Raw genomic sequence first — 23,165 nt, 5'->3', positions numbered from 1 at the left:
ATTTCAGATTTATTTCTATTTAAAAAATCAATTTTAGTTTTAATTAACAATAACAGCACTGGTATTGGGAAAGTCAATTGAATTGATTTCATGTTGTCATTTTAAATGCCTGGATATGTTGTGTACAGTATATACCGGTAATCAAATAGTAAGAGACACCATGGAAGAATATGGGAGGATTGTCGTGGTTTGAGGATTTCAGTAGGCATTGTATTATAAGCTGTCTTTACCAGGGCATGTCACCTTGTACGACTATAGATAACACAACAGAATGTCTGTTTTCAATATATTCATCCTCCTTTCATCAACAGCACAGGTGCATTTATTCAAAATTATTACAGCTTGTGCTTGATTGTGGAACTGACAGTCTGTCAGTTGTATTTGTATTTGTCTAGTGAACAAAACAACAGAAAGCAGTCAAGTTCCAGTAAACACCTGAATCTGATCATGATTTCTGAACACATGGTGTTTGGAATGAATGCATTTCATCAATGGTTGTTCAAGCTCGTATTGTAAAGGTGCCAGATGTTGCATTGCACCTGTCCAAAAAAAAAAAGGAAGTGAGCGAGAGAAAGAGAGAGAGAAACCTATCAAGATGGTGTTTAAATAGTTGCTGCTCCCTCATGAATGCTTAAATTAATAATTTATTATTCTAAATCTTTATGCACCATCCGTTGCAGCAGGCTAACTGATTCCTTGTATTCATTAGCAGTGAAAACATGGCTTTTCAGCCCTACATTAATTATTTTTCTTCTGAAACTACTGTGGGGAAAGTTGGGAAATGGTAGAAAGAACTGAATCAGACCACAAGGTCATTGAGAAGACAATAGCACACGTAAGTTGAATGGGCTCGAAGCTTCAGTTTCAGAGTTAGGTCCAGGAACTGTGTCCTTGGATGCACTCGGCACTCAGAGAGCTACTGTAGGCCCAGTCTGGGGAAAATAAAACAAGCTTGGTTTTTAGCTAGAATCCCTCTGAAACTGACCAGCAGATGGGAAGCTGCTGCCTTCAAACAGCTGTCTTTGGTTCCCATTAGCTAGATGGCATATGGAATGGTGGTACTGGTGTGTTGTATGTGTGAGAAATGTGCATTGCTGTTGTTACAATAGAATAAAAGGTCATTGGAACATTGCGAGATTTATTAGGAGTGAAAGTACACTGAGTGTTTCCGTGGAGTGTGGTTTGGAAGTGCATCATCATCTGATTTGTTTGTTCCTGTTCTTTGTTTTAGTTTTTTTCTTTACAAAAGTGACTTACCAAAAAAGAAGGTTTTTTAATAGTGACCCTTATTAAAATAATAATAATTAAAAAAAATTATAATAAAAACTGTCATTTTGTTCCAAACATGTAATTAAGGGAACACAAAAGGAGATTTGGACTTGACTGACAGACCAGTGTTTATCATAACTATAAGTTATGATCAATTATAATATTTAGATCTGCTGTAAGTATTTACTTGACCTCTCAGTGTCAACTGTCTGTCAATTCTAAGAATGTTACATTCCTGTTTAAGGAAAATAACTTTCTTACTATACAATACTCAGAGCATGTAGCTAAAATCTTTATGATTAGGGACTTCAGTTATCAGCAAACAATGAACAACCTCAAGTGTGATGCAAATAAGACTTTATTAACTACATAAACACTTAAACTAGTCTAACATACACACACATACAGTTGGCATGGGAAGAGTGGTTAACGCTTAAGCAGTAAAGAGAAGAGAAATAAAGACATGAAGCTATGGTACAATTTGATATTCAGCAGATCTACAGCCTGAAAGAAACCTCAGTAGATTTCTTAGTTCAAACACACCTTTGTAAAAGGTGCATATGATACTTAATGTACCAATTAATAAGACTAAATTTGATACTTGCACATCTCGCCTGTTTGAAAAAGAGTCCTGATGCATTTTGGGGCTCCAGTTGGTCTCTGCTGAAGTGAGTTTATGAGGCCAGTTCGCATTAGAGGATCTTGATGAATGAATAGTCAAGGCCGAAGCCTGGCACGAGCTTAGCGTGGGTTTTAAGGCACTTTTGAATTTGCATATCTTTTGAAATTTCTGCTGTTTATCTTTAATTTATTAATAATAATTATTTTATTACTTCAACTTCAACTTTTCTTTCAGTTTCCAAGGCCACATTTCTATTTTTAAAGTAAGTTTTTCATCTAATATTTGGAATTTCATTTTATTTCAATTAATGTAAATAATTTCTAATAATTTAGTTTCAAATTAAAAACACTAGTCTTGGCAAATTTTAATGTGTGCATATTAAAATCACAACAAAATTGAGATACGAGTGTTGCAAAATAGAAAGATCATTTTAGTGAAAAATTACTTAAATTTTAGTCAGTTTTTTGCACAGTCCTGTTGTTTTGCTTTGAAGTACTTATGGAAAAAAATATATAAAAGCAGTGTGAGCATTCTGCCTAAAAAACTCTGAAGAAGCATTATTTTTAACAAACATGTGTTATATTAATTTATGTAATTAGCAGATATTTGTAATGTATGTATCTATCTTTTGTTCTGACCAATTAGCTTGAAGTCAGGCATGAATAATCTACTATAATTCTTAAACAGTTTATTCAGTGATTTTTCAGGTTTACTGAGAATCCAGAATAATTTGCAGACTGCAATTTATCTAATTGGGCATAATAATTGATTGGTATTAACAGGAAAAGTGGATAAAAAAAAAAAAAAACTAATAACAAGAGACAATGCCTGCCAGCCGCATGCTCCACATTTCAAATAATGTCCGCTGAACCTATGCCAGGTGGCCAATTTATCTATTAAAAGGCTTGATTGTTTCACACTATATATCCATTAAAAAGTGCTGACAGATTACTAGTATCTCCTAGAAAGAGCTGAATGTGCAGTTTCGTTTGTCAGTACAGCCACAGACTGATTTGTTTGTCTTGGCGGAACATGTCATATTTTAGGAAGTATCACTTTGTCATGCGGTGAATGTGCAGGCTTAGAGCATTAATGTACAGTTTGGCAAATGCTGTACTTTTATTACTTTTCAGTTTTCGAGCTGCTTTGCAAGGGGCAGGAACATAGCTTCTCTGCTTGAAAGAATGAGAGTTTGGGGATTTTAGCTTTGAATTGACAGCCTTTTTCTTCTGGGTAAACAAACCAAAAGTATAGATGACTCATCCTGTACTAACAGATTTTTTTCCAATCAAATGCTCTCAATAAGCAAAAAGCCCCTCCCCCTGAAATGGGCTAGCAAGCAGCAATTCTTTGTTCATAGCTGTTACTACTAAAAAGTATAGTTCCTGTATTTGTAATAATCACTCTTTGAGACTTCAGATATTGACAAGTGGTTTATTCAGCAGGAACGGTGAACAATCTGTCAGTTTTTTCATATTTGTACAGAAAGCAATTGAGCACCAGTAGCCTAATGAAAGCCTTACAATCAAAAGAATGCTTTAATGATCAATGCCCGTAATCCTCTAACATTTTTCCTTCCATGCTGCTTCTGTCTCTGGATTTATGTTCTGATGAAAACCATCAAACTCAAGCAAAGTGCCGTAAATCTGCACAGCAGCCATAATCCTACATTCAGTGTAATAGGAAACAGAACAACTTCAAAATAAGCACAATATTTTTGTTAAAATGTGTTCCTTAATGTGTCTAATTGAAGATTCAATAATTATTTTTAGTGCTGCCCATGATATTTGCCACAAAGCTATAACCAACAAACCAAAAAAAGTCTTTGGTGTTATGTGAGGACCTTTTGCTGGAGATCTATTACATCGAACTTGAGCACATTATATGGGTGGCTATTGCATATGACTCTACATTTTTCTGTTTCAGATTGAGATTCAGATTGAGAAGATTATATAAAACGCATACAGCCCAGTTCAAAAGTACAAACACTCTAAAACCCGAATTTAGGTTGTCCATAAATGGATGGTTACCTTTTCGAAAATGTTAAACATCTGCATGTTCTTGTTTATAGATGAAGTTTTTTCTTTTAATAGTTAAGGTGCTGCTAGTTAAAACATAACCTTTCTTAATTGCACTGATGGTGTAATTTACTTAATCCTGGTGCAATTTTCCTATTAAACCTCCCTAGACATATCGAGATGTAAAAACAGTCAAAACAATGGGCCTGTACAGTGTTAGCCAAATTACACTGTTACTAACTGGAATTGTTCTGCAACCTTTTCTTTCTCATCTCCGTAGTACACTGAAGACTTTTTTTTGCACCATTTCCTCGCCAGTTACAAATACTTTAGTTGTAGAATCAGTGCCAATATGTCTAAATGAATGTAGTGTGCATGAAAAGCTATTTTGTGATGGGCAACATTTTGGTAATATTGGAGATTTGCAGTTTACAGTCCTCTGTCAAGTTATTTGGCATTGGGAGGTTATTGTTTCAAAAAGAATAATTTAAAAACAATAGAGAAAAAAAAAAGTAATTAACCATCTCTGGCCACATTTTTTTTTTTTTCTTTTTTTTTATGCATTCACAGCTCTCACAAAAATACTTTTGCTTTGTTTACACTGTAACCTTATTGAAATAGCTTAAAAATAAAACTAAGAGAATATTATTACAATAGTGGCCACAAGGCTGTGCAAAAGGGAAGACTTCCAACAATGAGCTTCATGTTTTCAGCCAACCCCTGCAAGTAACAAACTACAAAATAGCACCATTATACAGTGGGTCGATCTTTTATATGGTTCCATTATATAATGCCATCACATATGGTTATGATTAGAGAATGCAAAGGTTAATATAGGTTGACTATAGATACAGAGCAAACAGTGTGGGTTTGACGTGGTCCATTGGGGTCAGAAAAGAGGAAATCACCATGCAGAGGAACTGTGGAAACGGCCGGGTCACACCTCACAACCCCTGTGACAGGAGCTTAACGTGGGGTGTAGAGGGATAGTTCACCCAAAAACAGACATTGTGTCATTGTTTAGGCACCCCTCTGTCATTTTTAACCTGTTTTCTGGTATTGATTTATTTTCTTCTTTTTTTTTCAGAATTAAATTTGTTTCCAGTATTTGCTGTACAATGACCATGGTCTTTAAAGCTTCAAATAGGACAAAACTTAAACGCAATAGAAACATTAATCCAAATGACTGGTGCTCTGCCATTACATAAGCCAATTTCTGCTTCAGAGAAAATAAATAAAAAGGGTAATTGTTTGATAAAGTTTAAAATAATCACTTATGACGGTTGTATTATGCAAAATAACAATGCAATTGCCTTTTCTTTTTTTTCCTAGAAGAAACACGCATCAAAAATGGACTTCAAAGTCATATTTTAAGGAAACCCATGAGAAGGTAAAGTACAATGAGTAAATGACACAATATTAATTTTGGGGCGAAATATCCCTTTAATACAGCTAGTGAGTTGCAGTCATGTCACCATTCTATCGCTGTAAAGATTGCAAACCAGCAACTTCCTATTTGATAAACAGTGGCTGCTAAACCAGATTATGTTCTTCTTGATGCTATATGTTACAATTGCTAGTAATTCTTTGCTTCTGTTGTCGTCCCTCTGTCTTTCCTTTGCTGGCTGATACACTGGTTGTAAATGCATGCGGATAACTGTTCGAGTGAATGGCTTTCACCCCCTATTTTCTAAAGAAGGTAAACCATGCAGTTAAAATGATTAAAAGAGAAGCAAAGATCCCTCACACAATAAAAAAAAAAAAAAAAAAAAAACACAAAGTGTTTTGCAAAATGTAGGTCAGGTTCCATCGATCCTAGATGTGTTCTCTAGAGCACCTCAGCACATCTGCATAAGGTTCTTGTATAATCCCCTTGATCTGGTCTTGCACAATGAATCAAACAAGAAAAGATTGATTTGTATTTTATGGCATCTCTCTGTGCAGCCGTAGTTCAGTTTTACAAGGGTTCCATCTGGTATAAACTGTAGACAGCCTTTCTTGTCAACGCGGTCCGTGATCTCACTGCGAACTCCTTTCTCGTGCCTCTCTTGTGCCTGCAAAAATGTTGTTTTTTACCACTATAAAAAGCTTTCGGCATCCATTACATGCAACCGTTCACACAAGGAGGATAAACAGTTATCATTTGACTTTTTTAGCAGCTAATTTATGATTTTCCCCCAGTATGGAATGGAGCAGTGTATGGAAATCATCAGATTGTGTTTGTCTTAACATGGGGCTTTAACAGTATCCAGTATCCTGTTGGGTTTTATTTTTTATATATTTTTTTAGTATTTCGTTTTTTTGTTAGTTTTTTTTTTACAGTGGAGCACATCCATGGAAGACCACAGTCTTTTTTTCATCCTATTTCCCGCTGTCCAACAGTTTCACTTGTCTCTCTCAGCCATTCGCCTTACTGTCCTCTAACTTCGATAGTTTCTGCCCCCTGGGTTTCCTCTGCTCGAGTTCTTCTGATGAACCTCCTGAAAATAAGAAAGAGCAAGGCAGTAAGTTTCAGTTCAGACGATGAAAAGTAACGCAGTAAGCCGACCCAACAAGAGTAGAATGGCTGTTGCTGCCCATAACAACACAGCTGTTTGGTGAACGGAGTGTTATTTCATAATGCTGAGGAAATCTACTGTCAAAGCAGCACATCAAAGGTTTCACCATAGAAAGATTAATAAGTGTAATTCACGAGCTGGGAATGAAACCGCATGCAAGGAATGGAGGAGAAAGGCCGGTGCGAGGGGCCAAACTCTAAACTCAGCGTGCAGACATCTAAGGTGACCTTAGATTCGGCTTCCAGCGCGTGACGTATGGGTGCAGAAATATGTCTGTGGAGAGCACATGCAGGTCTACCACAAAAACCACTTAGGCAGTTCACTTGCTTATGGTTTTCTTTTTCGAGAGAGGACGACTGAGAGCACTTAAAAGGATGGCCCACATTTGAGCAGTGGGGGTGAGGGAAGAGTTGCTTTTTCCTTGCGTATGTATCACAGCACAATGTATCAGTATTATTTGCTTGGCTATGAGATGAAGTAAATGGACAGCTCACCCAAAAATGTAAATTCTGTCATCATTTTTACTAACTTGCTTCAAGCCTGTATGACCTTCTTTTTTAAGTGGAACACTGTGCCGGTCAGTTTTTTCCATAAAATTGCAGTCAATGGGGACTGGAGCTTTCAAGCTTCAAAAAGGATATTTAAGCATCTTAAAAGTGGTCCATATAACTTATGTGCTATATTCCAAAAAAGAATGCTTTGTTTGGACATCCGTATTTCCTTCCTAGGAGAATTAGTGCAGACGGGCAAGATTTTGAGTGAATAATGGCTTAAATGTTGGTCTATTTTTTCCAAACAAAACTATTGTATGGTTTCAGGAGACCGGGAACATAGAGTATGAGTTGTAAACCACATTTATGGTATGTCGTCGGTCCTTTTTGTCATTTTGGATCTCAAAAGTCAACTTTTTTATTTGTACTACAGCAGAAAGTCAGTCAAACAGGTTTAAAAATGACATAAGGGTAAGTACATTTTTATGTTGGTGAAGACTTACCTTACAGGAAGAGTGGCTATGTCCAGAGGAAGGTTTCTGCAGGGGAACACAATCAATAAAACTCATACGACATTTATCAACCAAATTAATCAACTAATACTGCCATCCCCATTATGTATTCACAAATTTTTATCTGTCACAAGGTGTACAATTGTGTCAAACATTCAACTGACCCTTTACTAAGCCCCGCCTTTAAAAGCATGATTGACCGAAGATACTTTAGCAACCATCCACCATTTTTGCCCCTTTTTTAATCCCAAACTGGAAGAAATCCAGTGCATTGTAAAGTATTTAGCAGAATTCTATTCAAAAATATGGTAAACGTTGTTGCTGGGACACTTATAATATCGACACAAGTAGCCTAGAAAGAATATATAAAGGTTTTTTTTTCTCTTTTGAAACTCTTTGCGTAAATCTTGGTGAGACTGTTACGCATTTTTTTTTTTTTTTTTGCACATAGTATTTTTTTTAGTGCAAATGACAATAACCAAGAGAGCGGAGCTTAGCAAAGGGTTAGTTCTGGCATCAGCAGCATGGCTGCACACCTTTGGTGTCTTTGGAGTATCTGTATGCCGTTGCGCTCTTAGGGATCGTGGACTTTTTCCGGGCTTTACAGGCGCACAATACATCTCGAGGCGCCTCAGCTCACAACTCTGAAAGCAGCATTCGTCCACGATGCCACGGTTGTGCGATCGTCTTGAACTAGGCCCATATCCTGTTGGTTTGCCTGTTGGATGCATAGAAATATCATTTCTAAATAACCTTTTGTATAGCAAGACATGAATACAAAAAGCAAAAGCACTTTTAATTCTCTGCTGTGATGAAAGGCCTGCACTTAAAAGCAATTTTTGTCTCCAAATTTTGTCCTTGGGTATGTTAAATAAACCCTGTCATCACATTTGAGTTCAAGCCCTTTATCCATTTTATTCTTGGCAAGCTACCAGCTCATAAGGAGCAATTACGAACCTACAAGGTTACGCTCTGAAATGCTAAATCTCAAAATTTTTTGGTAGTAACCTGTGGCTGAAAGCCCGGTCATGAGCGATATAATAGCTTAGCATAGCAGCCAGATCGTAGCTGTGATTCTTCAGATATATGGACGCGTTAATGACATGAATTTCTTCAGCGTGAAATTTACAGGGTATTGCTTTGCACAGAGCGGACTCTTCTTGGCAAGCCCCCCCAGTTAAATAGAGGTCACTCTGTCCCAAATGTTGAGAATATCACGTTTTGCAGTTTCAAACCTGATCTCTTTAAACTAGCCTGCCTTCGTTCCTTGTGGGGGTCAAATTAACCTATAGAGAAAAACCCTGCTCAGCACCACTGATGAGAAGAATGATGTAGCTAGAAAATGGGGATGAACCATGAGCTTTTCCCAGAGTGCTTGTTAATGCCGCTGCTGATCTAGGTGATAATTACTCATGTGAAAGAACATGAAACTGCCTTGTGGGTATAAATTTTGTGTGCTGTCAATGAGGTCAATGCACTATTATGTCATAGACATTACATTTAACGATGAGGTTGTTTACTTACATGTGTAGAATTTGGGATTTGGGTTGTCTGATCCCAAATGGATTTATGTTTAAGGTAGCACTAAGACACCTGACTAAGTTAATGTTTCTTTCTCCATGTCGCCAATCTCCCGGTGGCCTTAAAAAAATCGCCACTCACCTACGGCAATATAGCTCCGATAGGCTTTTCCCTGTTACCAAATGAAATAACAATAATAATTTAATATGGCATTTACAAGGAAGAAATGCCTTTCCCTTTCAGAGTTAATAGCTCTTGGCTCGCAGGGCTGCCAGTGCTGACAAAATGCATTAACTTCTGCCTTGCACTTGCTGCACTCTGACAGCATTGTTTTGGAAAGAGAGGTGTTCTTATTCTGACAAACATGCATCCCTGCAGACTGCATGACTCTTGGGTGCCTAACACTTCTGGGAGATTGGGGGCGCTGTTATCTTTAAATAAAATTGAGAATTTTATGTAGGACACTGTCATTGTAGAGTTGTATTCAAACACTCATTTTGGACACTTTTGATAGCCTTCAAGATGCCTCATTTAAATAGTTTGCTTAGATGCTCATAGATTTGAGCTTAATTAGAATTCATTTAGAGTTTTGTGGCTTTTATTCCATATCTAAAGCCATATATACTATATGCTAGCATAGTAGCATATATGTTGACATGAACAAAAAATATAAAATGTTTCTTTCTAAATCTCAGGTCTATTTGTATTTGGCATAAAAAGCAGTCCAAGTGACATAAAAAAAAATTATCTTGCAGTAAACCGGTCAGTCTATTTGTTACAAACTGGTCAAAAAAATTTCTGGATGATTTTCTAATCCAGAAAAAAAAAAATCACCAAAATTAAGATCTGCTGTTTTCTTCAAAATAGCTCTTAAGATCGTATGACTTTTCAGAGATCTGAATTGTTGAATTTTAAGAGGTCACAGTTGTTATCCTAAAATAAGGTATTATTGTTAGATCAGCTATGGACCAACACTGTTCTGCATGCCTGTTTTCATGTTTTGTTCTTTTATCAGTAAAAAAGGCAGATTAGTAACAGTTTTAAGTTTTTTTCATAATCCATATAAATTGTCCACAGATTAGGTCATGCATCTATTGAAGATCGTTGCATTGTAGGATGGATTATCTATCAGCTCAGATGATAGTCTTTCATCTCCTCCTATAGTAAAACAATCAACTTATTCATGACGTTGTGAGGGAGCTGTGAAACCTGAGCAATGCACATCTCCATTTCTGTGATTAAGGTCATGTGCCTCATGATTCAGTGTTGCAAAAACGCAAACGTTAAAACACAACTGTGTCCTGCACCTTTGGGTATACAACTTTGCTTCCAAGTAAACATCATCACACATCAGAACATGTGCATTCCAATGAGGAACACCTCTGGAAAGAAGCTGACTTTTATAGCCATGCTCAGGTTCTTGGAGCTGCTGCAATACGCTGCCTAGTGTCAGGAAGTTTACTGTGCACTAGGGACTATGAAAACTGCTATAGTAGTGGAAACTACCTCTTTATCAATGGTATCACAAAGAGTTTATGGTAAGATGAAGATTCCTTCCAAATACTTTTTTTGTTTTGTTTCCTGGCTCTTTTTGACACTGTTTATTATGCAAAGAGATGTTGGTTCTTGCAGACATTAATGACTGAATAGAAACTCTTTGTGGTATTTTAATGTTGCAACAGCCAGTTAATAGTTTGATGTTTGTAAGAATGTTTTGAAATGTTTTAACTAGTGTGTTTTGCTGTTATAAATAATTAGACTGATTATAGAAGGAAGGAAGGAAGGAAGGAAGGAAGGAAGGAAGGAAGGAAAGAAGGAAGGAAAGAAGGAAGGAAAGAAGGAAGGAAAGAAGGAAGGAAGGAAGGAAGGAAGGAAGGAAAGAAGGAAGGAAAGAAGGAAGGAAGGAATTGGCATGCTGACTACAAGAATGTCTACAAGGACTGTTGCCCGTGAATTGAATGTTCATTTCTCTACCATAAGCTGTCTTCAAAGGCATTTCAGAGAATTTGCCAGTACATCCAACCAGCCTCACAACCACAGACCACGTGTAACAACACCAGCCCAGGACCTCCACATCCAGGATCTTCACCTACAAGATGGACAGCTGCTGTAACAATTGGTTTGCATAACCAAAGAATTTCTGCACAAACTGTCAGAAACCGTCTCAGGGAAGCTCATCTGCATACTAGTCATCTTCATCGGGGTCTCGACCTGACTGCAGTTCGTCATCGTAACCAACTTGAGTGGACAAATGCTCACATTCGATGGCATCTGGCACTTTGGGGAGGTGTCCTCTTCACGGATACAAGGAAGATGGCAGAGAGCGTGTATGGCGTTGTGTGGGTGAGCAGTATGCTGATATCAACGTTGTGAATCGAGTGGCCCGTGGTGGCTATGAGGTTATGTTACGGGCAGGCATTTGTTATGGACAACGAACACAGGTGCATTTTATTGATGGCATTTTGAATGCACAGAGATACCGTGACGAGATCCTGTGGCCCATTGTTGTGCCATTCATCTGCGACCATCACCTCATGTTGCAGCACGATAATGCACAGCCACATGTTGCAAGAATCTGTACACAATTCCTGGAAGCTGAAAACATCCAAGTTCTTGCATGGACAGTATGCTCCCTGGACATTGAGCATGTCACCCATTGAGCATGTTTGAGATGCTCTGGATCGGCATACTGTATATGACAGCGTGTTCCAGTTCCTGCCAATATCCAGCAACTTCACAAAGCCATTAAAGTGGAGTGGACAAACATTCCAGAGGCCACAATCAACAACATACATAGCACCGCATATGACATGCAAGAAAAAATAAATAAATTGTAAGCACTATTTACTAATTAGTTCCCTCAATGTACTTAAACGTGCACACGATTACTATTGCGTTCCCTCGATTTACTATTGCGTTCAGTCGAGTTGCTAAATTGTGCGCACGATTTAGCAAATCAAGGGAACGTATTAGTAAATCGTGCGCACAATTTATAAATCGCATGAACGCAATAGTAAATCGAGGGAACGCAATAGTAATCGTGTGCACATTTTAGTACATTGAGGGAACGAATTAGTAAATCGTGCACACGATTTAACCTACTATTTTTTCCTGAATGTCATTTCATGACAGCTCCGTAATAACATAATATATGTGAACGAGATGTGTTGCACTGCGTGAGGCAAATTGTTGTCACACCAGATACTGACTGGATTTCGGACCCCCCACACGCCCCAATACAGTAAAACTGCACATTGTAGAGTTGCCTTTTATTGTGGCCAGCCTAAGGCACACCTGTGTAATAATCATGCTGTCTAATCAGCATCTTGATATGCCACACCTGTGAGGTGGATGGATTATCTCGGCAAAGGAGAAGTGCTCACTAACACAGATTTAGACAGATTTGTGAACAATATTTGAGAGAAATAGGCCTTTTGTGTACATAGAAAAAGGCTTAGATCTTTGAGTTCAGCTCATGAAAAATGGGGACAAAAATCAAAGTGTTGCATTTATAATTTTGTTCAGTGTATTTAAAAGGTTTACATCAGTTTTATAACTTGACATTTTGTTAAAGAAATTGCATTCTCTAAAAGTCATGTGAGGGTCAAGCAACATGAAGGTGGGAATATGATGAAAGAAGTTTCCTTTCAGAGCAAATGATCTACAGGTAAAACTCAATTGGACTGACCAAATTAAGACATGTGAATGTCTTGGGTTTGGAGAGAAGTCTTTTTGTTTGTGTGTCCTGTAAATCAGACATATCTTAAATATTAGACCTTGTGGTAAAAAAAAAAAAAAAAACCCGCAACCTTTTCATCAGAAAAGTGCTGAACCCAGGACACCCAGTGCCCTCTGCAACATGTTCATGTCCAGTAGATCAACGGAGCGGGAGGGAGGGGGCAGGGGCATCCTGATCATCCTGTAATCCCCCTTAATCCGGTGCTGCTCTAGGACAAGAGCCAAGCCTGACTGTGTGCTGTTGATGTGTTGTTCTCTACAGCTGCTTCAAACACAATGAAACCAGACAAACGACATTGAAAAGAAGCCCTATCAGTGATGTTTGTGACAGAACTTTTGTTTTGCTGCCTTTGCTACTGAGAGTAGGTGACCTGCAATCCTTTTATCATTGATATTATTAATGCTTAATAATTTTGGAATTATCATATTTGCAATTTTAAGGGCACATGAACACCATGATAGAGTTGTGATGGCCAGAGTTTCCAAGTTGAGTTGGTGTCAATTACAGAATTATGGACAAATATTCTTGGTATTGATCATAATATGCTGTAATTGTAAATGTTGGCAGTACAATTTACTTTGCAGGCATTTCGTGGACTGTTGAAGAAGAACAGCAATAAAGCTGGCCAGAAATGGTACTCAGTTAGCTGATGTATTGGGCCACATGCTTGTGCATCCAAAATATACTTCCTATGATTCTCCAAGGCAGCATAAGAATGATAAAATATACAGCTAAAAGCATCAATTACACACCTAATGTGCATTATTTGCTCTTAATTGTCTTGCATTTGCACTAAAAAGCTTCCTGTTTTGTCAGGAAGTGAAAACGATATATGAAATAGTCCACAAAGTACATTTTATTCAGCCCAAATCAAAGTAAGAATGTCCAGAAGTGACGTGAATGCAACATAATTCCTTTCAAGATTCACATAATTCTGATTGCGGCAACCTTCAGCAGAGGTTCACCTGTCATCCTGAGGTGCCAGATCATCCTTCCAAATGTGTGAGAGGAGACTTGCACCCACGTTGGGACAAAATTGATTTTACAGTGCATACTGAGCCAAAACTTCCCGCATTCTAGTTGTGTTTGTGTCTGGGGAACGGGAATGCATCATGAGGTGCATGCTCAGCCTGTTGGCAGACATCAGGGATTCTTTGCTGGAAAAGACTACACAACCACGGAGGGAAAGGGCAGCTTTGTGTCAACACAAACACCCCTGAACATGAGGTGTCCTTTGGAATAAACAGAATGATGTGCTCTAGCTCTGCATCACTTGTTTCGGAGCCCCTCTCCAATAACCCTTTAGAAGTGAGGACAATGTGGAATGAGACTGAGACAGTCATTTCAAATACAACTAAGGAAGTCAGGCTAACAACTGAAAAAAGACTGCACCATCAGTTTCTTTTTCTTCTGTGTTCAAAAATCAGTAAAATAAAAAAAAGTTCCACCAAGTAGTATTTTCCGAGTAGTAGGCCTTTCTATCAACATAATGAAATCTGAAGTTTTGAAATGTGAGTGGAGTTCCTCTGGCAGTAAGGGCACTGGCAAGATGGGCTGCACTGCTACGGACAGTGAACACAATGCTAATTGCCGCATATATGAATTCAGTTTATTTGTGTATGGATACGTGTGTTTGAGGCCAGTCCACACAGGTTTTTATACCACAAAACAAGCAAAAACACAGGTTTAGAATAACAAAAGCAAACAGGGTTATTGGGGTACATATTCCTTTAAGTTTAATACTACTTACTAGGTCAAAGTCAAATGATCTGTATAAAATCGTCTATTTGTTCTTCACCGAATCTGTCACACTGATGCAATAATTTCATGGAAACTTCAGATTAGCATAAACGTATTTATTTTGGTCTCTGTACTGACAAAACAAACACATGGCCATTGACAGCCATGAGCGATCCAGCCAGCTCCTTTGTGACCACTAAAAGCTCAAATGTTGTTGACTGGAAACTTAAAATGTCAAATCTAACTTCAAGTTCAATCTCGCTTCGCTTTTAAAGTAAGTGAATAAAATGGGTCTCCACAGAATCAGTGGGTTCTGTCCACTTGTCAAAATAATCACTTCATATGTCATCATCAGTGGCCCGAGACGCTCATACTTCCTTGAGCCATTTGCACGTTGTAAATATCTCATCGGGTAATTCAAATAGATAACAATATATGTGCACAAGTTTAAAACATCATAGCTGCACATTGTGATGTAACTGTTACACTGAAATCCAATGTCATAGACAGGACAATTGATTTTTCAGGAAAATACCAATAGATTAGAAACTTTTTTGATCCAGTTACTACTGACATTGCTAAATAGTTATGCTGTTTGAGTCCAGGCTGCCTGGCTTTTTATCATTTACTTACCCGTGTTGTTTGGTACTCATGTGTTATTTGGCATGTTGCAATGAAATGTTGATGAAGTAATGTCAGTTGTACAACCATGCAGTATGAAACATTTTATATTGTTGAAATTACGTTTAATATTAAAATAGTTGTAATAAGCTTAACAAAATACTTCAAAATTAACTTCAAAACAATTCTGAAATATCAATGTCTAGATAATATGCAAAAATTATTCGATGATTCACTCATGAATAAAAGTTGAAATGCCAACTATGAAAGTTCTGCTGTGTGATTGGGATGAAGAAAAGATTTTATTTTAATAACTAATTGTTTGTTTAGAGCTTGACAGTACAAATTACCAATTATACTGATAAGCAGTCTGAACATTTTGCTAAATATCTTATTTTTTTGCAATTGAAAAAAAAAAATATATATATATATATAGGATTTGAGTGACCTGAGGGTCATTAAATAATGAAAAAATTTAAATTTTGGGGTGAAAAATTCTGTTAATCCTAAATTGCATGAATCCATTGATTGATTGATTGATTGATTGATTGACTGATTGGTTGGTTGATTGGTTGGTTGAGTGATTTCACCTTGAATATGAAAAAAGGTAATTAAAAACGATTCATATTGTCATTATTAGAACGCAAAATAGATCACCCAGTCAAACAAATTGACAAATAAACATTACAGAATAAATTTCAATTAACTGCATGCTCAACAAAGGACAAATTAGTCCATAAAGTGTATGAACAAACCTACTGCCTTCTGCTGACTGGGACATCCCCAGACTCAGCAGTTCTCATGGCTTGTGGAAAAAGAGAGATTTAAGTCTAGGATTCAAAACGGTTTTCTTTGGGTAGTTCCCCGTTTTCAGTTGGATGTACACTACATTTATTTGCCCTGCCTACTCGTGTCTGCCAAATTCCAGCAACCTCATTTTTGGGGGCAAAGCAATTGGCTTATCTTCTGTAAATGTAATACATGACCATCAGGCACAGAATTTATTCAGCTGGCTCTTTGGAATTGCAAGAGCTCACCTTAAAATATTCTAACGTGAAGCGGCATTCTCAGCCTATTTTACAAAATAGGATATGTAATACGATGTTTTAATTCCTTTGAAAATTGATTGGATCATGACAAGTGGGCGTTACATGTGATACCAGAATGGACCAGTGTGATTGAAGGGAAGGTTTGGTAAGTGAAGTCATTTTAGAGGCAGAGCAATTTCATACATTTTGACAAAGCTTATTAGCAGTTATATTTAGAATAGCATGCACCAATCAATCATGCATAAAATGACCCGAAACATGCATTGACAAGTAAGTAGTGTTTAGCACGATTAGATTACATATATGATAAACGTTCTATCCGATATAACTGAGACAAATTAAGCAAAAGCAGAAAGGGGGGAACATTTTGGAAAATTGCACAGCAATAGCCTAAATGAAAACTGGTGCTTTTCTTATTTATGAGTGGCGCATTAGTGCATTGGGAAAGAGAAAGAGAGGAAGAAAGAGAGAGGAAGAGGAAGAGGAAGAGCAGCAGTTGATGAATAAATAAAATGTGCACTTACTGAAATAAAACCCCCTGTCTCCACACACAAACTGCAGCGTGTCTACAAGCTCCGCCCCGCACAGCGTCTCCGGCCCCGCCTCCAGTGTCGCGGGAGTCAACGCGAGGACGCACAGCAACAGTGAGAGGGTGTGGGTGCACGAGAGACAGCGCATGGTACACTGCATCCCAAAGAGAAGGAAACCAGAATGCATTACATCTATGCACAGAAAAATAACTAATGAAAATGAGCGTCTATCTATCTATCTATCTATCTATCTATCTATCTATCTATCTATCTATCTATCTATCTATCTATCTATCTATCTATCTATCTATCTATCTATCTATCTATCATCTGCCTGTCTGCACAGATTTTACTTATTCATGTTTCTAACATCTTCTTTTGAATATCAAACAGCCTGCAGAGACAGGTGCCTGGATAGTGAGGATACACTTAAAAGCATTTTCTACTTGCACACAAGAAAACTGACAAAAATAAATACATAAATAAATAAAAAACTATAGAATGCAATCATAAGTTCAATGCACCTGTCTATACATCGAGGATACTTTTGCGCGCGTGCATTTACTTGAATATTTACTCCCATTCAGATGTAGAACTCCGTTTCTGTGATGCCTTTACAAGTTAATGTCCTTCCTCTCACCGCACACAATCTCGCTAAACCAGAGCGCGTTATTGTTAGGCACTACTCCACAAATGCGCGTGGAAATGTATCCAGCGCGCGCTTTGAAGCGCCTAGTTCTTGCCCGTGCCAATAGGATACTGCTGCTTGAACCCATTGTCCGGTAAAAGAGGAGCGCTTTTGTAAACCCTGCATTTTGGGTTGCTTGGATAAAACATTGTGGTTCACCTACAGATACGTGAGGTGGAACTGGAAAGCTGCAAAGCCACCAAACCCAAAAGAGGAAGCACTTTACATAATAAAGATAATGTAATGCGCAACCACACAACGCACAAGTGCTTCAAAACCTTCTGCCCAAGCCTTTTTCGTGTCGACTCAGCAATATTTACTTTTAGGGGGTCGTGATATACAAGTTGGTGACTTGTGCACTGCGCAAATGAACTCCCTGGTGATATGACTCACCATGCACATCATGCAATCTGTCGTAAGTCTCAAAAGTTTGCCATATTACAGCTGTCAGATCTTTAATGTGAAATACTTTTGCATGCACAGTCTAATGTTATGCAAATTGCCTAAAGATGCAGATTGATCATGGATCCTATTTAAAATCGAGTGCAAATTGTCTTAAAATATTCAGTCCCTATATAATCTATATTATCTATTGCTTCAGTGAGAAATCAATAATTGTTAGTCCATGGATCCTTTGAAAGGAAATAGGTTAAGTTACCTTAAAGACATCACTCCAATGCCCCTGGAAGAAATGAATGCTAGACATCCCCTTGGGTCTCCAGCAAAAGCCCAGCAAAAATGAACTTATTTGAAGTCATTAAAAAGCAAGAAAGAGGATGAGATGCGGGCAATGTCACATCTCAATATTCCGACTTTGTTCCATTGCGCAGGCTCGTTGTGGAGAAGTGAGATTTAGCGAACAGGAGACGGATTTGGAGAGAAAATCCCTCACATTTATCTACATTACAGAGACATTTTCAACAGGAAACAGCTGGGGCAGCATTTGCCTTCTCCTCTTGCTAAGTTACTCATTAAGGATTTTGGGCACCCTGTCAAATAACGTCATCCGTTTCTTAGAATAGGCTCGAATTTGGATCATTTTGGGACTTACTAACAGAACAGAAAAGATTGCATTGCAGAATGAAAACGAATAAGGGAGTTTAGAGAAAGTGGTGAGTTTTTAGAATGGGACAGAAGTTGAATTTAGAGACACTCCCATGCGTAATTTGCACGGTATCTTTTTTCGTCTCTGTAGACTTGTGTGCCTTTTGGTGAACTTAAGGTAAAATGAATTTCTAGCCTATGTTTTCGGGGCGCAATTAAATGAGATAAAGCTAAGCATCATCTAAAATATTTTAAAACTGAAAGTTCATTGTTATATACCTATAAAATTGTAACGATAGTGGTTTGTGTTACCGAGTAGTGGCAGCCATGTCTAGTATATCTCTAATATAATACAAAATGCTAAATAATGACAGCATTTGTCTCGTCAATGTCCCGTTTGAATCCCCGACGAATCTCTTCAACAGCTAAACGTACTAACTCTTACCTACTTCTGGGTTCTGAAACTGAAATTCGCGCCTCCATTATTATTAAAGTCAGATGATGCACTTGTAAGTTAATAGTTAAATTCTAATATCACACCGCAAAAACTCATTCATTTTTTATGACTTTTGTCTTCAATGATTATATATATATATATATATATATATATATATATATATATATATATATATATATATATATATATATATATATATATATTATGATTATTATTATTATTATTACATTACCTTTACTTCTGCTCTGGAAGCTCCTGTACAAGACAAATTAAGACAAATTCCTTGTATGTGTAAACACACTTGGCAATAAAGCTCTTTCTGCCCTCTGATTTATGTAAAGTTGCATTGCAAATAGTTGCAAATTTACTTTAATGTCTGTTTTGGGCAATAAATAAGGAGCTTTAACATAAACAATGTTGTTTTCCGTTGAACGCACAAATTATGCCATAAAGTAGCTTAGTTTAGGTTAAATACAAGTAAAACTAAAATAACAAACCGATTATCGGTCTATATTCTATATATATATATATATATATATATATATATATATATATATATATATATATATATATATATATATATATATTACTGTGCATATATTACATTGCATATTGTGTATATTGTGGTCTGATATCTGTCACTACACTACTGCATTATTTTTGGAGCATGCACCCAAGAGTTTCATCCGTCATCGCTCTATATGGTGACGTGACAATAAAATGATCTGATTTGATTTAAAAACTGAACCACATTATCCACACTCATCAGGGTATACATGTGTAAAACACTGCAATAACATAATCCATGGAAAAGGGGTTTTCGAGTATTTATTTGATATAATTCCTGTCTAAATGATTGATGCTTAGCCTGGCTTCTTGGGTAAGTTTTGTCAAAGTACGGTCTGGCTGACCTCAGAGGAATGAGCTCTCTCACTGCTTCGATGAACAGACAGTACATTCACTGAGACTTGGGAGAAGATTTCCCTCCACTAATACCATCTAGTAGTTTGCACAATGAGCCAATAGGAGTGCTTACATAGTATGGTCTCTCACACGCTCACAGAAAAGTGGTTAGAGGGGACACAGTAGTCAGTGTGGAGGGACATGGCCACTATTATTGCTTCTGGAAGCTTCTTGAAACCGCCCAACAGCCTCCTGCTGTGTGTGGTCAGTGTTCACTGGGCAAAGGAGTTAGATTGGCATAGACATTGCTGAGATGTTTTCTCATGTTTTCATCAAAGAACAATGTTCACTGATGGCGCCGGCAATGGGTCGGCCAGCAGGATGAGGATTTTTTTTAATGGTTAGCGGCGTTGTTGTAAAAATCATTACTACAATATTCAATGGCACATGGAGAGTTAACCTGACCCTTGCAGAATGAATTGGAATTAATGGGTTTAATTAATCATTATGTAATGCCACTTTTCTAATAAGGTTATATATAAAGTTATAATGGTGAGTCAACCTCTTATTTGCAGTAAAAAAAAAAAAGAAATATCTATATTTGCTTAGCAACAGAGGACAATGAATCTAGTTAGTATGTACACAATGAAAAGAACATTGCAGAACTCTTCTACAAAGCCAAATAAAAGGTACATTTCTTAAAGGACTTCTCAGTTAAGCTGACTTTAGTGACATTTTATACCATGGTGTTCCTGTAGCTTAAATGGAACGGCGTAGTGTTAGCAAACATCAAGGTCGTGGTTTCAAATCCCTTGTGAAAAATAGATTCACTTACTTGTATTTTATGTGCACTTGTTGTGTACTTCAAATCTTTAAGGTACATAAAAAAAAATTTACTCGCAAGTAATATTTATGATCTAAAAGTCCACTTAAGTGTGCTTAAAGAGAGTACACTTTCATGATTATGTTTGCAACACACTGAAGCACTTTGATAAAAAGTACATTTTAAATATTATGTTTTAATAAGCTTTTGTCATTCTTTAAAGTACACTTACTTTGATGAGTTGACTATCATGCTAAAGGATTTACTAGATTATAATTTTCCCTGCAGTGTGCCATTTGATATGACATTTGCAACTCCATCATTAAAAAAAATTATAATTGCAATAATATTTAAATATATGACATACAAGTTTCAATGATATATTTTAGTTTACCATAAATGCATTGTCAGTACATGTAAGTACATATAATTGTATTTACTGCAATTTTTTGACATACTTAAGTAGGACATCTTTACGTAAATCCTACACTGTAAAAAATGACTGTGATTTTAATGGTAAAAAAACGGTGAAAAAATGCTACAGTACAAACCTGTTAAATGGTTAAGGGTAATTTCCTGTAAAATGTACTTAAGAGTTGTTTCCCTTGTTTCTATTTGAGTTCACATAGTAGTGTTGTCATCTGCTGTAAATGCAATACTCCACAGCTCTCAGTAATGAGTTCCACGTTATTATTTTTTTACATTTAATACTCTTGTATTATCTGTAACCCAGTAAAAGCTATTTCATTTTACATAGAGCAGGTTGCCTCATGGAGGCGGCCTTTTTGAAATCACATGCCCAGATAAATGATTCATGCATTATCTCTGTAATCCCATGCTATTAGACAATTTCTGTCACAAAATAATCAGATTTTGGCTAACTTTGCATTAATTTCTTCAATGACTGCTACATTCAGGCTACCAGGTGTCATCAAGTAGGCCTCATTAAGTCCAAGACAAACACTCTACTGGCCAGCACAACAGCAACTAAAAAATAAATGAGAGTTTAAGCCAACTAGAAATATCAGATGGACTCAGTCACTGAATGTTTTTTAGTTGGAGAGATCTTATTTTTTTAGTAATGTAGGCCTACTTTATATGCACAGCCTATGAGAGGTCATGCAATCACTTCTGATGTGTGCACTTAAGGATAAACACTTTCACTGTGGTTCTTTTCCACAACAGCTGTGACAGTAACAGTAAGCTGAGTTCAAACCACAGGATGGTGTTTACAGAATGAATGAATGAAACCCCCCAGTGTCTTGAGATGGCTAGATGTAAAGTAATACAGTGGGGTTTGTGCTGATGCCTCACTGTGTGTCTGAGAGAGTCTGATGCAGTGGGCTGACCTTCTCTCTCTCCTTGCTCTGCATTGGGCAGCACTAAGAATCATTGTACCTCTGCCAACTTCTTCTTTGGAGCCGTCTGCCTGCCTGTCTCTGCCAACCCACTGACCAGGAAAAAAGGCTCTCCAGAGGGACAAAGTCTGACAGTGTTATCTGTCTGGCTCGACCTGCCAAGCCTGCTGACAATGGGATGGTGGTCCTTGCTTCATTCAGGGATTATATTAAATGATCTGAGAGATGATTTTATGTTGGCCCTGAACCATTTGGATGGTGTAGACACAATAATATGTTGCTTCATGTTGGTACCATGGTGTAGTGGGTGCTTGCAACAATTAAGCATCATAAGCAAGAAGCAAATCATGGTTAATGGCTGTGATGTAGCCCTTTGAAATTCCACACCCTAACCTCCTGTTTAAACAGGAAATACATTAACACAAGAAAGAAATCCATGTTGAACAATATGATTAATATATAAATCATTATATAATTATATATTTTTTTATGAAGTGTAAAACATACAGGTTGCAAAATGTCATATTTGGTTACTTAATGCCTAAAATGTCACAGGTGAATTTCACGCAGTCGCAGTTGCTACAGATTAACCTTTTTTAAAGGTACATATGGACATAAATAATAGAATTGTTAAAAAAAATCCACAAATTGCTAATTAAATGGATGCTTCCTGTAATATCTATTAAATTTATTTCCTGGCATCTACACACACACACACACACACACAACACAAAAGACCTTTCTGATTAAGTAACCCAATACAATCCACCTCCATAGTGCACTGACATTTGTGGAAATGCGGTCCTTCATTTAGCATGCAAGACAAGGACTGCAATCATTCTGTCAGCTACCATTAATAATGCCTGGACACAATGCTTCCTGCTGGAATTTCACAAACTGGATACTGTACACCTCTAAGTGGATGAGACAGAGAAAGAGAGTATATGTGCTCTCTATCAAAATGTGTTATCAAACTGAAATCAGTGAAATGTTGTTTTGCCATTGAGTGTTGCTATGCGGTATCAAGTCTTGCGTCTGTTTAAACATCCTCCTCTGATTGACATTCACGTTGGGTGTAAGTGGTGAAATCAAAGGTTTATGGGAAATCCCTCACCATTATTTTCTACATCAAGAGCAAAGCGATGGTGGGTCCCACTGCTGGGAATGTCAGCTGTGTAAAACATTTGACTTGTGTTTTCCACACCCAGCTTCATGTTGATGT

General features: G+C 37.3%; 1 protein-coding gene across 2 annotated transcripts; it reads right to left on the bottom strand.

The window, feature by feature from the left end:
• Positions 1 to 5,816: 5,816 nt before the first annotated feature.
• LOC132098941 (insulin-like growth factor I, adult form) lies at positions 5,817 to 18,298 on the bottom strand. Of its 2 annotated transcripts, none has more exons than XM_059505250.1 (5): positions 18,017 to 18,298; positions 16,665 to 16,824; positions 8,007 to 8,188; positions 7,462 to 7,497; positions 5,817 to 6,389 (listed from the first exon to the last, which is right to left on the bottom strand). In XM_059505250.1, the coding sequence occupies exons 1-5, from the start codon at positions 18,062 to 18,064 to the stop codon at positions 6,330 to 6,332; spliced, it is 486 nt and encodes a 161-aa protein (XP_059361233.1). In that variant the 5' UTR covers positions 18,065 to 18,298; the 3' UTR covers positions 5,817 to 6,329. The 2 variants fall into 2 exon arrangements, with proteins under 2 accessions (XP_059361233.1, XP_059361234.1); XM_059505251.1 differs by lacking the exon at positions 18,017 to 18,298 and adding an exon at positions 17,236 to 17,525.
• Positions 18,299 to 23,165: the final 4,867 nt, after the last annotated feature.

This window comes from Carassius carassius, chromosome 22, assembly GCF_963082965.1.
Source record: "Carassius carassius chromosome 22, fCarCar2.1, whole genome shotgun sequence".
NCBI lineage: Eukaryota > Metazoa > Chordata > Actinopteri > Cypriniformes > Cyprinidae > Carassius > Carassius carassius.
This window is presented reverse-complemented; position numbering and strand designations above follow the sequence as displayed.